This window comes from Aricia agestis, chromosome 2 (assembly GCF_905147365.1).
Source record: "Aricia agestis chromosome 2, ilAriAges1.1, whole genome shotgun sequence".
NCBI lineage: Eukaryota > Metazoa > Arthropoda > Insecta > Lepidoptera > Lycaenidae > Aricia > Aricia agestis.
Window position 1 is genome coordinate 21,985,618 of NC_056407.1, and position 18,083 is coordinate 22,003,700.

At 37.7% G+C, this 18,083-nt stretch overlaps 2 protein-coding genes across 2 annotated transcripts; both read right to left on the reverse strand.

The window, feature by feature from the left end:
• Nucleotides 1–4,809: 4,809 nt before the first annotated feature.
• Nucleotides 4,810–8,970, reverse strand: LOC121739578 (lipase member H-like). The gene is made up of 6 exons (XM_042132067.1): nt 8,883–8,970; nt 7,743–8,013; nt 6,908–7,056; nt 6,012–6,223; nt 5,362–5,524; nt 4,810–4,955 (listed from the first exon to the last, which is right to left on the reverse strand). The coding sequence occupies exons 1-6, from the start codon at nt 8,960–8,962 to the stop codon at nt 4,859–4,861; spliced, it is 972 nt and encodes a 323-aa protein (XP_041988001.1). The 5' UTR covers nt 8,963–8,970; the 3' UTR covers nt 4,810–4,858.
• Nucleotides 8,971–12,020: 3,050 nt separating this feature from the next.
• Nucleotides 12,021–18,083, reverse strand: LOC121739580 (phospholipase A1-like). Its single transcript, XM_042132070.1, has 7 exons — nt 18,000–18,083; nt 17,816–17,870; nt 16,474–16,744; nt 15,628–15,776; nt 13,078–13,286; nt 12,482–12,644; nt 12,021–12,174 (listed from the first exon to the last, which is right to left on the reverse strand). The coding sequence occupies exons 1-7, from the start codon at nt 18,031–18,033 to the stop codon at nt 12,096–12,098; spliced, it is 960 nt and encodes a 319-aa protein (XP_041988004.1). The 5' UTR covers nt 18,034–18,083; the 3' UTR covers nt 12,021–12,095.

An 18,083-nucleotide genomic window follows, 5' to 3' on the forward strand; every position in this document is an offset into this window, starting at 1 on the left:
ACGTCACGGCTGCTCCGTAGAGTAGGACAGCACGATACTCAACGCGCATGCGCGGTCCCCACATAATATGAATATGCGGCGACGCACGCGCGGAGTCTCAGTGCAGCGCTCGCTGGGTAGCGGAGTGGTCATGCGGCGCGTCGCTTCGCCATGCGGGAACGAGATAGCGTTATGCGCGGCTCTGCGTTCTTATAAGAATGGTAGCGCGCGCGCGGCGCTCAGTGTAGCGCTCGCAGGCCGGCGCGCTGGTCATGTGGGACGCCTCCATATCCTTATGGCCAACTTGTTCGAATGTGCCGAATACTCCTGGGTTTGTGTGGTGCGCGATCACGCATTTACCACTAGTCTTGTCCAAGCCATCCACGGCAATAGGACCTTCGAACAATGGGCCAGCCGGGTCTAGTCCTTCAATCCTAAATTACAATAAGGATTTAAAAGTTTTTACTTAATTATTGTAATTTAAAATTTAAATTCAGGTTTTAGCATGTCACGGAAATGAAGTTTTATTTTGTTGATTACCCACTAGATTTAAACTTACAATTATTTTATTTTACCTAAAAAACAGTTATGTGACCTTTGTATCGTTTGTACACAACGCGACCATCGAGGAAATTGATTCCTAGGCAGTTGACGGATCTACGTCATACGGTTGGCTGTTAATTCAATGTATAGCTGTGATCGGTCGACTGGGATTGACATAACTCGACCAAATTACTTAGGTCCGCCATCTGCCCATGATTCAACTTCTCTATTAGTACGTAAGTTTCATCGTAAAAAAGCATCCTTACTTTGGTAGATATTTCCCGTAAGTTTGAAGTTGTTTACCGCAGTATCCAACCACGTGGGCTCCCAGGGAGTGGCCGGCACCATTTGTGGTGTTAGTGTTTAACTTGTACTTGGACCATTGGTATAACATTATTTAGCGCATCACCGCACATCTTACCCACCTATAAAAATATATAAGTATTATAAGTTTAAAAATCATGCCAATTAAGTAAGTATAGAATTAGTTAGTTATGAATGTTGAATATATTATAACACAATGCTCAATGGGCATAATACAGCACGTACAGCTTGGCAAAAAAGAGTTCGTTATAAATGAAAGCGTTTTTCTTTTATCGCAGTCAACCCTACGCTACGTTTGAAGTGAACGCACTTTTGACACAAAATATATATTGTGTTGGCAAGTAGGTACGGTCCCAAGTACGGTACTGTAATGTTGCTATAAATATAAACTTTTAGTTACAGCTGTCAAAAGATCTTTATTGTCACAATTTGATAACTTTGAGTTACTTTGAGTTCCGGGAAAGGACATAGGATACTTTTTATCCCGGAATAATGTGCGGTTTCCGCACGATTAACGAATTTTGGTTCAACTGAGTGTGTCACCTTCGTCACCTATTTATAAGAAGAGGCTTGTGTTCTATCTCTATTAAGGGGGCGACTAACCCAAAATTGTCGATGTTATAATTCATTTTTATACTTGCAAATAAGCCCCGAATTGTTTCATTTTCTAAACATAGATAGTACATTATATTTCTGAGGAACCGGCCTAGCGAAAACACAATAAGTGTCTTAAAATTTTCTCTATAGAAAAAAATCACAAAGATGCATCTAATTTTCACGAATTTTCATATATTGCCATAACCGTGCATTGAACTAAGTTAATATTTTAACACCTTGTATAAAATTCTATCATTGAGAGATCGACCTAGCGGATTTTTTAAATGTATATTTAACGAGTTATTGAGAAAAAACTAATTTGGCGATGAATCTGCGTCGTCCTTTTTCACCTGGCATATGAAAGACGGGCTTCAGTGTGAAGAGAGAAGGACGATGTTTGATTTTTTGCGTTAGTCGCCCTTTTAACTTGTGTGGGTTCGACACATACAGAGTTTAGAGCTGTTCTCAAACTTTTTTGGTGGTGGCATTGTCTTCATGCTTATGTCTGATGACATTTCGAAAAAAAATTATGTATCGCTTGCGAAGGCCTTGTGGAGCCCCGCAGGGCGCACTTTAAGGAGTACACTTTGAAAATGGCTGGTCTAATAGAGACATTGTAGCCATTTTACTTACGTTACATAATATAGCTTTATTATGAAACAACAGAAAAGAAGAAAACTAGGTCTTCTTTTCTTTTGTCAGTGCAGACTATAGTAATAGAAGGGAGAGTGATGAAAATGAAACTGTTAACTCTAAAATGAAATTGTTTATACATACCTTTATAGTATTTGGTACAACTTTCGCTGGATACAGTACTGGAGTTAGCAAAGTGATTCCAGTAGATGCTTCCTCCGACCAATCTATGGCGAATACGTTGTATAATAAATTAATAATGCAATTAAACTTGCTAGTACAACTTTGGCACTTGGGTCCTCAGGTGACTGATTCAGGCCATGCGCATACACGACGGACTTGCGATTCTCGTCAAAACACGTGTTGGTAAGCAACGGTAGAGGATCCTCCAGCTTAGTTGAAGTATAGTTTGTGAGGGACCTGAAGTAGAAATTATGTTAAAAAAACTCAAACTCAATTTTTTTATTCAGAATTTTCAAATATTCTCTGAGAGTCTACAATCTACATGATGCCTAAAATATCCTCATTATTATCATATTATAAGATTATTATAATCTATAATAATCTATTGGTACGTTTTAATACACAAGTTCTTATTTAATTATATAGTCAGTGACCCATAATAAAGTGATGTAAAGATTCTACCATAAGAATGTTTGCAAAGATAGCAAATACAACCGACGTTAAACATCCAAATCATGGCATAAATGTGGCCTTTAAGAAGTTTGCGATCGCCTACGTTTGTTCATCATGGGCTTACGTAGAGAGGCTGGTAAGAAATACAGAGTATAATTTAGCAATTGATGGATATCTTACCCACAGTAAATCCGCAAATATGCCGAGTGTCCCATACTGGCACTCAATAGGAAAACTGCCCCGAAAAAAAATTTAAGATTTTAAAACAAATGAAAGAGGTAAAAATTATACTAATGCCTGTTTTCACCAAATGCCTTTAAATTGTCCTCTTTGAAAACCGCTAAGACACGCCACGAAGACTCTTCATGGCCGCTAAGAGACGTTAGGGCTCGCGCTCGCTAAAGACACGATAGTCTTAAGACAGACTTTAGCCATACAAAACAATTAAACACATCAAGAGACGCACACACATATCTTGAATTGCAATTGTCGATGTCTTATACGTGGGAGAGCCATGCTTCGGCACGAATGGGTCGGCTCGACCGGAGAAATACCACGTTCTCACAGAAAACCGGCGTGAAACAGCGCTAGCGCTGTGTTTCGCCGAGTGAGTGAGTTTACCGGAGGCCCAATCCCCTACCCTATTCCCTTCCCTACCCTCCCCAATTCCCTTCCCATCCCTACCCTCCCCTATTACCCTATTCCCTCTTAAAAGGCCGGCAACGCACCTGCAGCTCTTCTGATGCTGTGAGTGTCCATAGGCGACGGAAGTTGTTTTCCATCAGGTGACCCGTTTGCTCGTTTGCCCCCTTATTTCATAAAAAAAAAAAAAACTGTCGCTTCTGAAGAAAGCGTGAGCTCTAAGGATTTGGTGAAAACGGTCATTACTAAATTAGTAAGAAAACTGTATTTTACTTACTCATTGGCTTGTACAAATAATATGAAAGCAACTTCATTTTACAGAGATGCAGCTCGCAGCAATGTTTAGGTATAATTAAATGATATGCATTATATCTCCCTATTTATATTAAAAAATACCGGTTTTATTTATTTTTACCAAGCATGTGGAACAAATTTTTAAGATATCAGTTTATTTACACAAGTGTAACTTGCAAATAATTTCGTGCATGCACTCATACATGTAGGTACAGTATTGTTATTGTTCATCTCCGTCGGAGGTAGCTGGTGCAACTAAGAGTGCTGGTGCAAGTAAAAGGCTGATTACGTTCATAATATAGTAGCAGGCTCAATGGGATTCAAGGTTGATAAACAAGGTGTTGATGAACAAGGTGTTCAAGACACACTGGATGTGGATATTTGAATCCTGCATCCAGAAAGCCTACAACGAATGCCAAGTCCTACTCTGACAACGTCATTTCATGTTTGTTAGAGTGGGACGCGACATTCCGATTCGTTTCATTGAGTCTCAAAACGGTTTCTCTGTACGGCCCCAGTATCTTCCATAATTATGTAACAGCCGCTACTGTACGCAGATTATCTTTGTAGGTAACATACGATGTTCTCTTAAAAGTGGTGGTACCCACTATGCCGTATGCGCATAATATTATGATATACGGTAATGGCTCGAACCACGTTTCATACTTTGGACATTATGGAATGTCAAATCAACGGCATTGACGATGATAATACCATTTCGTAGATTGAGAGAAAACGGACTGGAATGGACAAGGAATAGTGGGTACAGGTTTGGACCATAACAACCAAACCAAGTCACACTTACCTTACTGGTGGCCTTAACAAGCACTTCTGAAATGTTATTTTATGTAAACAAAAGGTAATATTAACCTCCATTTAACTTAGATATCATTTGTACAGCTGATCTTTTGACTACGACTATTGTAGTATTAAATGAACCGTGAAGGAACTAGAAAGTTAATTATGTTTTCAAAGATAAAATTAGTTATTGCTATTATTATGTTATGAAGAAGCGCAACTTAAGATAATACTGCTTACTCAGACGAATTATAAATATTTGACTAGTTCTTTAAGATTGTGATATAAGTATGTGCGTAAAAAGTAAAAGTAACAACAAAATAAACTATTTACTTATTATGTTTTATTAGAAAAAGACCTAAGTGTCAAAATAAGAGTGGTTGGTAAAATATATTTCTGTAGTAGATGCAGCTTATTCGTCCCTTTGTCCGTAGATATACGTCAGGCCTTCCGCCCCCATGCCGTAGGGAGGTTCGCTGCTGGTCTTGAGATAGAAGTTGCCTCGAGCTCTAGAATATATGGAACATAATTTCAAATACCTATCTTAGGTTAAAATAAGGACTCTCGTGTAAGACAGCAAAATATCTATTGATTCGTCAATAAACGATCATGGGATTGGGGGTTCAGTAGATTATAACGACAATCCTAGGATCAGAATATTTCTCATATTGGAAGAATGTCAAAAATATATTATCTTCATAATAATTATCTGTGGAATCGATAATCTACCTAGATCATAGATGTTACCCGTAACTTTAATTGTGAGGATATTCGAAGGCTGCACTCTAAACCCAATGATTCTTGGCAGAAAAAGTATCTCCATTCTAATTGCCAAAAGTTGCTGATCAACGTTTAAACGTTAAATGGGTACAGTCGGACACCCTGTAGTACTCTTAATATTTTTAGAGCACTCACGTTCTGTCGGTGTCTTCGCCAATGTAGATGATAGAATCTGTCTCTGGAGTGGCGTTCAAGGTGACCCAGTCGTGGCAGGAGTCGCACTGCTGCGCCACGAACGCGGTGGAATTGAGCAGAGCCTCAGCCATATAGTAGCACACGTCCTGGTGGTTGCATGAGTCTGTAGTGGTCAAAACATGTTTTATTTATTGGGCAAGCTAAATAGTGTTAAGGTTCCTGTAAATCTAACACAGGTTTATCCTGATTTCAAAACCCGCCGCTAAAATGATGATACGAGAGACTTCTTAGCGCAAGCATCGTCAGAATACAGTATAGAACGATACTCTCTTACATCTTACTCTCTCTACATCTACTATGGCTCCCATTACTGTAGGTATATTGATAAGCAAGAAACGAAAATTATTGTTTAACGTCCCGAGTGCCAACAACCAACTATAAGTACGCCTTACCATTTTGTGGATCCATTTTGACAAAGTTACTACCAGTTACTACTATCATAGAGAAAATATACTAATAAATGTTTCCACGATTGTTCATAAAATGCGGGATCTGTCTATGTTATAATGCTGTATCAATCTGAATATTTTAAGTTGTTGGCGACAGCGAAGCGAGCGACAGCAATTTTACACCTCTTACGCCTTTACCACCTTTAGCAATAATTATTGACTCGATGGCGCACTGTGGCTGGTTCTTGCAGGCGCAGTTGAACCATATGTCGACCTGTCCCAGCTGCTCCTTGGTCCCGTAGACCCCTGGGTCCGTGTGCAGGACGTCCACGAACTCGGCCCGCGACGGGTTGAGTCCGTCCAGCGAGAGCGGCCCGTCGAATAGTGGACCGGCCGGGTCCAGCCCGGTTATTCTGTAACCAAAATGTTATAATAGTGTAGTAAGGTTAAAGTTAATAAATATTATGTTACTTGGATCCTTATAAGCTGTAAAGAACCTATTGATGTTTGAGATCTAATTAGATACATAATTAAAATAGAAAATTCAAATTAGTTGATTAGACGCTGCAGTCGGTACTCGGTTCGTTAAGGAAACATTAGGAATTATAATATGGTAGTCCATAATATAATGTTTCCTTAACGAACCGTGTAACCGTACTCAACCGGTTAAACGATCATTCTTCCATCATTCCTAACCAAACTGATGGATTCAACTGAATTGCCAGGCATGTAACCGTAGTTTCAGATTGTCAAAAACATAACTTCAACTCTTTTCTTTGACTTCGGGTGTTCGGGTAAGTATCCTACTTGCTAATAGTAGCTATGTAGAGTTTATCTAAAATAAGAAAAGGACTGCAAAATAATAATGTCTATACTATTATGTCTATAATAATACTATGTCCATATTCATAAATTTCTTTGAATGCCTAAAACACCTGACCTATTTCTATCATAATATTAGCTATACTTACACCTATAAAAAGAGACCTATTATTATTTAAATATGTTGCAGGGTATCCAGCCAAGGTTATAAACATACAATAAAGATTATAAGAGAAACTCTAAAGATTTCCTTCATTACATTAGAGCCAACTTACCTCGATACATTTTTGTTAAAGGTTTGTAGTTCTTTACCGCAATATCCCACCAAATGGGCACCAAGCGAGTGTCCTATCAGGTGAGTAGTGCTCAAGTTGAGAGTGCTGGCTGACATTTGGTCCAGGGCCTGACCACACTGCTCACCAATCTGAGAGTAAGATGATTGATAAGGTTTTTCAGATATTTCATAGCTATTATGCAAGCTTAAAATTGATATTTTAATATGGTAGGCGCGGTATGGGACGTCGAAACGCGCGGAACTGTGACGGTGTGGCAAAATTGAGTAACTAAAGGCTGGTTTACACGTATTAAGTAGATAAGTAGTAACTAAATTTTAACTTTATTTGAAGTGCCTGCCGGAAATGTGTCAAGTGACAAGCCCCGCCTGCCAACCTTACAGAAAATAGTCAAAATTCTGATTTCCTTGTTTAGTACTTAACTAAATTTTAACTTACTACTTGCTACTAAATTTTGTGTTTACATGCAATAAATAACTTAAAATTTAGTTAAATACTTATTTACTTAATACGTGTAAACCAGCCATAACTGCCGTACTCACAGACATTTAATTATGATTAACCTTCAATTTAATGAAGAGTTTGACCACAGATTTTGACAGATAACGTATGAGGCTTATGTCAAAAATTTAAATTAATGTTCCACTCTGAGTGCCGCAGTAAAGTCCAAAGCATAATATATTACAATCATCTCTTGACAATCCCATCTTTCTCTACCGGCTTATTCTTAAAAGCCCAGCAAATTCAAATAAAAAAAATCATAGATTGACTTACAACACATACAAACCCATAATACTCACGAAAAATAAGTACCAACCCTTATCGTATTCGGTACGGCCGACGCCGGGTACTTCACAACATCCATTATCAAGGAGGGCGATGCTGCCTCTTCCTCCCAGTCAACAACAAACACGTTATAACCACCAATCTTCATGTAAGCCTCCACAACAGTCTCCGTAGTATCGGCCTTGGGGCTGGACGTGAAACCGAAAGCGTAGACCAACGTCTTGAGGTCCTTGTTGAAGCATTTCGATGCCAGCAAAGGTAGAGGCTCCTCTAGCTCTGTGCTGATATAATCGTCGATGTTCCTGAAAATAATATGGGAGTTAGGTTAGTTATTGACTGTTAGTCGCCCCCGCCATGGAGGTTGAAGCGTAGGTCTGTGGGCGGCTGATCGGGGGGTCACCGCCCTTAACATAGGCCCCGAGGAGAAAGGCTCCCCCGATGCCCGAGGAGCCTCTCGGTGCAGACAGGAGGCGGCAAAAGCTGCTGCATTGGAAGAGATGCCGGAAGCGGCAAACGCTGCGGAGGACGCGGTTGAATGTTGCGATCCCGCTCCTCCGCGTGTAGCGTTGACGAGGGCATGGGGGAGTTTTAGTCGCTAAACCTCTGCGGAGGGAATTCGACATACCCCTGCCCCCTTCCCCCGAGGGGGCGGGGGATGCGTAATGCATTTCCCCTCCTTAAAAAAAAGTTATTGACTGTTAGAAATTTACTTCCGTGGTAATTCAATTGATATTTGCTTACGCGATAAATCACTGATTATTATTAGTTTATTATTAACTTACACCAAAATTAATAATTTAGCAACATATTGTGTAATGAGACAAAAATAGAATATACGATTGTTTAACGGCCGTTCCCAATATTTAATCTATCTCTGGTTTTGCCCTACTAGAGATAGGAATAGCTCACATTAGACATTAGATACATATATTTTATGTCAATTGTGAGCTATTCCTATCTCTAGTAGGGCAAAACCAGAGATAGATCAAATATTGGGAATGGCCGTAAATATATAACAAAATCTTGCTTACTGTAACTGTGCAACGAGTTACGACTAACCTAGTAACTGCTTTTGTAATGAATATAATGTTACTAGTATGATGCACATCGAACAACATAGAACAAGTAGAATTTTAACTTAACTCTAAGGAGATGTTTATCTTAAACTTACCCGCAATACAGCCTTAAATATGCTGCATACGAGTCCCGTAACTCCAACAACGCTGTAACAAAAGTTGATGCAAAATCCATAAAGTACACAAAATCGCATCATAATGATTCCACTATTTCTATACTGTACTCGGCGAAACATGGCGGTAGCGGTCATTGACTCCCTGTCAAAAAACTTGTCTATTTCTAAAGTTTTTTATATAAAACGCGGTTTATATAGAAAATGACATGTTTTTGACAGGAAGTCAATGACCGCTACCGCCATGTTTCGCCGAGTACTACAGTATAGACGCAGTTAACACTTACACATAAAAAACAAAATTTTAGAAACTAAATTCATTTTAAGGAAATTATTTCATAGATAGATATTACAGCATTTCATAGACACTGAATATATATCAACACTTGTTAATTCTATTTATATGTTGTTTTTGAGATAAGTTTCTAGTTGTTTAGCGTCACAAGTCTCAAATATTATTTACATAGGCATATTATGTATATTTCCTCGTAATTATAGTATTTCTTTAACAATAATTGCCTAGTGGTAAAGGTCCTCTAGAACAAGTTTTTTTTCATCAACAAGTCCTCGTTCATTACGGAACCCTAAAACGGAACCCTAACCAGCTGATTTTTTGTATATTGATAAGTTAATAGTTATATAATTTATGAGTAACATTGTCCTACAAATAGATCAATCCATATTTTAGGACCATCAAATCGAAATATTAAAACCTTTCTATCTCTGTAAGCTACCACTTTCGAGATTTTTCGCAGAGGAAAATGTTGGTCGTCTTATCAAAATGAAGCTACTCACGAAAAATTTGCTTGATAGTAATAAAAAAATGTTCTAGGGAACCCGGACTATAGTTAATTAATATTTTTCAAGTAAAACTAGATAAGATGCATTGCGTATCACAGATATTATCTTGTAAGTATCAAAATTTTCCCTAGTTCCACTCACCGGTAAACAAAATTAATGTGTACGACGTAGGTATACGATCTGAAATTCTAATCACGACAAACATTTGCAGAGCCACTAATACTCAACCAGTCAAAGAACTCGTATGGTGAATTACGGACTGTAAGTCATTAATAAATCACGTTATTGAAGGACTTACGTATGCCATAAATAAGATAATGAATAATTTCAAGATAAAACAGTTATAAGCGAGAGTGTTGTTATGAACAATGCTTAACCCCATGTAACTCGTACCTAGAAATTTTGTAAATCAACGCAAGAAATGGCGATACGTAAACGTAATAAATGTATTACGTCATGATGACGCAAATTGCCCAAAGATCCTCGCATACCAGTCTTGGTGGGACCATCAGTGAGGTGACATGGATGTGTGTGACGGATATTATGCCAGTCTGGTCTGATTAAAAACGTCCATTTGATATCAGCCTGAGAGCAGTATTTTTCTATGTATGTCAACCTAACGTTCACTTAGCTATCAGAGAAGAATGCAGAGGGTTAAAATTTGCCAGTATATCAGTGAGGACACATATGGGGTCCCTCAGGGAAGTGTGCTAGGGCCAACATTATTCCTCATCTATATAAACGACCTATGTAAATTAAATATAAAGAATGCTAATATCATAGCCTATGCTGATGATACGGCTATCGTATTTTCTGGAAAAAATTGGACCATCTTAAGACAAAATGCTGAGCATGGAATGATGAAAGTGGCCAACTGGCTATCGCATAATTTGCTGACACTGAATACAGTAAAAACTAAATATATTTGTTTTAGTGTACAAAATCGTAAACAACCCGACATTAATAATTTTACCATACACAATTGTCAAAATTTTCACAATATTACATCATCTGGTTGTAGCTGTCCGAAAATCGAAAAAGTTGACAAAATTAAATACCTAGGCGTGATAGTCGACCAACGACTATCATGGCACCCACATCTTGAGCAAATGGCCGGTAGGATTCGTAAACTAAATTGGATTTTTAAAACCCTTAGACAACTTACATATACAGACCCAAATAGGCTTCAATCTCCGCGTAATATTCTGCAGGAGATATACATAGCCCTTGCTGAATCGGTTCTTACTTATTGCATCCCTGTCTGGGGAGGTGCCAGCAAAACCAAAATGCTAGAGTTAGAAAGGGCACAAAGGTCTCTATTAAAAATTATTTACTATAAGAAAAAAAGAACACCAACTAATGAATTATATGAAATCAGTAATGTCTTAAGTGTTAGGAAATTATATATTATATCTTTGATTTTAAGACGATACAAAACCGTGAATATAATTCCTAAAACTGGACGTAGTAGGAGAAACATTATGGAACTACCAATTATAAAAACTGACTTTGCAATGAGACAGTTTTCAAATATATCTATTATCGTGTACAATAAAATAAACCATGCACTAAATATTAAAAATAAAGTTAGTATCGATATAAAAACTATGATCAAGGAATACTTAAAACCATTTAATTATGAAGAAACCGAAAAATTAATAGAATATTTAAAAATATAAACTTTACACAATAATTAAAATCTTACTAAATAGATTAATAAATAATACACACACACGATCATCCACATTCCACATCCACTCATTCATAGCAACAACAATACTATATATTATTACACAAATTACACTGATGTATATAGTTGTACCAAACTCTCTATCCTATTTTTAATAAGAAATTTTACTAATATTTATTGTATCAAATCTTCTAATCTTCTCTGAACTTTCTGAGTGTGTAACTTTTTTAATTATGTTATGTTTAAATCTTTTTCTAAACTTTCTGAGCGTGTAAGTAACGATTTTCATTATGTTATTCTTAATCTTAGTATAAAAAGTAATAACTTTTGCTTGTATAAAAATGGAAGAGCATTATTAATATAATAAGAGGGCTATTAGCCTACTAGGCGACTTCGATATCTATCTTAACTATTGTATGTGTTTTAAAGTAAATAAAGTTTTTATTATTATTATTATTATATTATAGCTATAACAAAGCTGCGACATTCTTGTAAATATGCTCGTTTTTGGTGGTGCTGTGTTAAAATATGCGTAATAAATAAATTCAATTAAAATAATTTAATATGGTTTGATGCATAGTTTGAAACGAAACTACATGTAAACTAGTTTTTAAAATGTATTAAATATTTAACTTATTGAAGCTATAAACCCTTGTTAAACATTCATTCAGATCCTGGAGGTTGATGCTTAAGCGTGTGTAGCGTCAGGTGGCGCGGAGACCTTCAGCTCCTATGCCGTAAGGTGGTCGATCTCTGGTTCTTAAATAGTATGTACCACGAGCACTGAAAGGAAGAATGTAAATGACATTTTCTTTTGACGTTAGGCTAACATGCATCATCACAGGTTGAAGATAATCGTACATTAAATATCATGTTATGCCTCCCGATCTCCACGTTTCCAAGATAGTAAACATTTTTTATGCTTTTCCATTTTCCATTTTTAATACTACCTAAATATTAGCTAAATATGAAACTGCGTCATTTTTAACAGCAGGATAATACCTCGTACTAATATTATGTATTCTGTGATAAAACTAAACATGAAAGTGCGTCAATGGCTGAAAAAGGTTAGGAACCCCTGATCACTTACCTCGTGTCAGTAGTCTCTCCAACATAGATGATGTTGCTGATTTCTGGAGTAGAAGTCAACCGCTGCCACTGCAGGCATGATCTGCTGCGCTCCGCCGCGAAGGCTGTCCCGTTTAGAACAGCCTCTGCGAAGTAGAAGCACGCTGATTGATGGCTGCACGATACTGAAAAAATCGCAAACAAATTTATTTAATTTTTGCGAATTAATAATATTGTAAAACGGAGTTGCAGGCGTCATAAAAGATGCCCGCAACTCCGTTGCGCCAAAATTCATTAATCGCACGGATACAATTTTCCGCATACAACTATTCCTTTGTTTCATTCTGTCGCTCAAAGAATCTCCATATAAAACTTCATCTTAAGGCCGGCAACGCACTGCAGCTCTTCTGATGTTGCGAGTGTCCATGGGCGACGGCAGTTGCTTTCCATCAGGTGACCCGTTTGCTCGTTTGCCCCCTTTAAAAAAAAAAAAAATTAAATCGGTTCGTCCGTTTATGCGTGAAGAAGTAACGGACAGAGAGACTATTGCATATAACATTAGTACTAAGTAAGGATGATGACGAAGTAAATATCAGCCCAAAGTTGTATTGCACTCACCTTTATCCAATATCGACGTCTCGTTAGCGCACTGCGGCTGATACGGCTTGTCGCAGTTGAACCGAATGTCCACGGTGCCCAGGTTCCGCACAGTCCCCTCACCACCGGGGTTAGTGTGGATGACGTCCACGAATTTGGCGCTGGAGGGACCTATCCCACTCGTGAAACTGTAGTCGAACACTGGCCCCGCCGGGTCTAAACCCGTCAGTCTGAAATGGTCATTGGTCATAACTCATAAATTTAATCTTATACGTAGGATGCTTGTTATAACTACGTTATTTGTTGGGTTAATGTCGTGATATGTTAGCTAAGATTTGACTTATAATGCACTACATTATAAGTCAAATCTTACAATGGTTCGACATAAAAGAGGTATTAAAATATGGTTCTGTGAGTTCTAAGTCGCTTTAAAAAAGTTAATTAATAAGAGTGGATTGCACCAGAGGCGTGGTTTAATAGTTACAGTTATGGTCAAAGTTATGATTATAGCTAAGGCTAACTTAACTTTAACCTTAACTTTGACCAGAATTTGACAGATGTCTGATGCGTTTTTTAAAGCTATAGTTAGTGGGATTAAGAGTATAAAAATTGAATTAAGTATCGTAAAAATCGTCAGGAAAATATTTGTTATAACAACACTTTGAGCCATAGTAAATTTTCACGAAAAAATTTCGACATAAGTATGAGCGGTCACGGTTATCGTTAAATATGGCGTCCTTAAGAGTGAACGCGGGTACAGTAGAATTTTAACGAAGAAACTATTGCCATCACGCTTCACCCTGTGCCGGCCATGTGTATTGTGATAGAGACAGATACAGTAAATCGAGGTAACGTAGTTCTCAGATTCCTCCTTCAAAATAGAGCCTATTTAATTATTATTTTTATAAATATCTTCAGAAAGAGTGAGTCTATGCCTCTATGTTTTTATTTCATTTTAAAGATCTTTCAAATTTGTTTTATAGTTGGTGGATTAGCGGGGTACGGGGCATTCATTTTTTTGCGATTTTTAAGGGCCTTTATTTTTTATTTTATAGTAAATTTAGAAAAATCGAACGTAGAGGCGTAGCTTTAACAGGTCCCAACATTGTATACAGTATAAAAATCATTTGTCTAGACACATATGTCCAGTGAGTAAATTAGGGAATACGTTTGTATGGAAAAATAGTGTTAGCGTTTCCTCTTAACCAAAGATTTGACATTTTGTACTGTAGTTAAAGTTATAGTTACAGTTACAGTAATTAAAGTAAGTTGGTGCAACCCACCCTTAGACTACGTTTTTTTTTTATGAAATAAGGGGGCAAACGAGCATACGGGTCACCTGATGGAAAGCAACTTCCGTCGCCCATGGACACTCGCAGCATCAGAAGAGCTGCATGTGCGTTGCCGGCCTTTTAAGAGGGAATAGGGTAATAGGGGAGGGTAGGGAAGGGAAGGAAATAGGGGGGGGGGGGGGGGGGGAAAGGGAATAGGGTAGGGGATTGGGCCTCCGGTAAACTCACTCACTCAGCGAAACACAGCGCAAGCGCTGTTTCACGTCGGTTTTCTGTGAGAACGTGGTATTTATCCGGTCAAGCCGGCCCATTCGTGCCGAAGCATGGCTCTCCCACGTATAAATGGTAGGTAATGTATATTAACGTACATTACACCTCGGGATGTATAGCTTTACATTATATTAATGTATCACACACACAACAGGTAATGTAATGTATCTTTCCCTACATTTCAATGGTAGCCGCCCCGCTTGACGCACATTTCAGCTGCTGAGGTGTTATACAGGCTGTTCTTATTTTTAATGTTGTAATAATATAGGCCTTTCGAGTTACTTGCTATTAGATTTACTAGATAGTTCATCAGAAGATGATTCGGATTGTACTTTTGATGCGCGCATTATTATTGTGTCAAAAACAGAATGATGTGGATTAAAGATATTTGATTGAAAATATTATAAGCTCTGAGGAACAGACTGCCTGCAGTTCCTGCTGTGAAGTGCTGTGCTAAGGTGGCAAGTGGCAACACTGTGTGTATCTGTCTATCATACACATATAGTATAATCACATAAATTTTTGAACATCCTATGAAGAGAAGAGATGTTTAGTAATATACAGAAATATATTGAGATGTATTTAGATGTATCAAAATATAAATGTATATTTTCATATAGCTCTGTATCTTAAGATACGAAGATGTAAAAATATAGGTACATTATAGCTGTTGTCTCCTGTGGTCTCCTGACGATTTCTATAGAAAGATGTATCGAGATGTATCGTGCTATAATAATATATACATCTTTACATTACCTGCTCTGTTTGTGACACCCTTAAATACAAAAAAATCTAGTGACAACTGGTACTATTTTAATTTTTACTAGCTTTTTTCAGAATAAATTAGTGTACCTGACAACCTTAATCCCCATTAAACTCCTTTAGGAATAGAATTTTTGTGATAATCCTTTCATGGTTATACTTACATACTTTTTACATACTTACCATTTTACATATCCCTTTCATACACTACCTCCAGGTACCTATTTAATAGTGTGATAAACCTTACCTGGTCATAATCTTCTTGTACTTCTGCAACTCCTGGCCACAGAACCCCATCATGTGGGCGCCGAGGGAGTGACCGATCACGTGGGTCGTGGTCAGGTCTAGCGCGCTCTCCGCCAAGGTGTTTAATGCTTGGCCACATGTTTTTCCCACCTGTAAATCGGTCCACAAACAGCGAAATAATCATCAAAAACATCTGCTTCGATGCAAAATATCACGAAAAGCATCAATAATTGGGTCATAATGTGATGACCCATGGCATAACTATGATTTTGATGATGATGATCAAATAAATTGATGTGTTGGCTTATGTTATTGTTTAAGCAACGCCGAAATCCCCGAACCTGTATCTATAAGGATTCAAAAGTTCTGTTGGGTGCCTTCGGATCCAGGGTATAACCTGGTGCGAAATCTTACTTTTTGGTAGCATTTACCTCGAATGCTTCAGAAAAAATTGAAATCACTATATGTTTCCATACAAATTTCAAGGAGTCCCCTCGATTCCTCCAGGATCCCAACATCAGATCACCACTTTTGTGAACATGGTACCAAATTTGAGTTAAACCCTATACAACACAAAAAGAATTTTGAAAATCACACATCGTCACAAACGGCTGAGTTATCTTTGAACATACAAAAAAAAAAAAGATACATACGGCCGAACGTATTGGAAGTCGTTCTCCTTTTTGGAAGTCGGTAAAAAAAGTTGGTTGTGCACTTGACTCACAGCTCGTGGGGTCGATTCCCGGGAAAGCGTTTCTTAACTATCTATTGGCTATTTTCTGATTTCAAAATACTTTTTCTTTCAAATAAGAAAATGAAACAACCGACCGTTAATTAATCAACTTACCTTCTTCGTATTTGGCGCAGCATAAAATGTGTATGTGATTGCCTCTGGTAAGTAAGGAGGATACGACGCTGATTCCTTTTCCCAGTCCACCAGAAACACGTTAAAATGTATCTTTAGATAGCTCCTAAGTATGGCTAGGGTAATCTTACTCTCCGGGCCCGCAGTGTAGCCAAAAGCATAAATCATGCTCTTTAGATTTTTGTTAAAACACGTATTGCTAAGCAGTGGTAATGGGTTTTCTAGTGGCGTTGACGTATAGTTGTTCACATTTCTGTAATCATTGGTACAGTGGTTACGAAATTACAAACCTCAACTAAATTAATATACAGAGTGCAATTAAACCAACCGGCCAATTTTTTTAGGGCTTAGGTATCATTAGGACAGTCCATTTAACACTTACACTAACATATTTTATCCCACTTAAAATCGTTGCAGAACGGTCACTTCGCGGTGGTCGGTAGAGCGGGGGTGACGCGGAGGGGGGTAGGGTGCCAGGGAGACAAGCACGCGGGGAGCACGTGACGCGCCGGCGATGCGTAGTGTCCATTAATTGTGGTGTTTTTAGGATAATTTTCGGATGCTATTTCTCAACATTTTAGTACTGAGTGATTATAAAAGAAAAAATACGTGTATCTTTTATTTTTGATAAGGATCAATATATCGAAAGGCCGGAAGGTTTAATTGCACCATATATACGAAGGTTTTCCACTTTATACCTTTGCATCTATCACTAATTATTAATGCATGATAAATATTATGATAGACATTGGAAACAATCGAACACAAGTTTGCCATTATAAATAAATGTCATTATTTTTTATGAAGTAGGCATATTGTATTAAGTATAACAATTTTTTTCCCGTGGTGCTTCACCCTTTGTTTGGACATCAATGTCATTACAATTTGGCTGTCTCCCGCTTTGCTTGGGGAGGGAAATTGGATATCTTCTACTCCACCTACATTTCTTCTGATTAATTTCGTTGCGGGTCCCAGGACAGATTTAGCTTGTCCCTCGGGCATCCCTGAGATCATATCAAAGGGTTTTCGTGGTAGTGGTTACCACTGTTGATCCTGGCGACACAGGAGTTGCAGTGGTGGGAATGTGTGGTGGGCCTTTTGCCCGTTTAAAGATTGGGTCAAAATGTAACATGAACACAACAAAACAAAAAGATATGACCGCTACATTTTTATTAATTAGTAAATCTGGAGCATACCAAAAATATTCTGCTTGTACTTTTTTCAAAAAATATATAAATATCCTGATTGGATTCAAATAAATATTAGGAAGTAAATAAATATTTTCTAACAGTTGTCTAGGTTGTTAATAATAACGAAAACTTACCCACAATATAGTCTTAAACTCGCTGTGTACGCATAGTGGAACTTTAATAATAATACTGAAAAATAGTAATTGTAACGCAATTATTATGATAATTATCAAGATCTTTAAGCCCATGATTTTCTGCCTATCTAAAGAACGATTGCAATTGCAGGTTAATCAGTTGTAGGCAAATTGTTGTACTTACATAAACAAACGTGAGAAAATAAAAATTGTTTCATTTTATAAGAAAACCGAAGTTTGTCTAAATGTTAATTATCAGACACTTTAG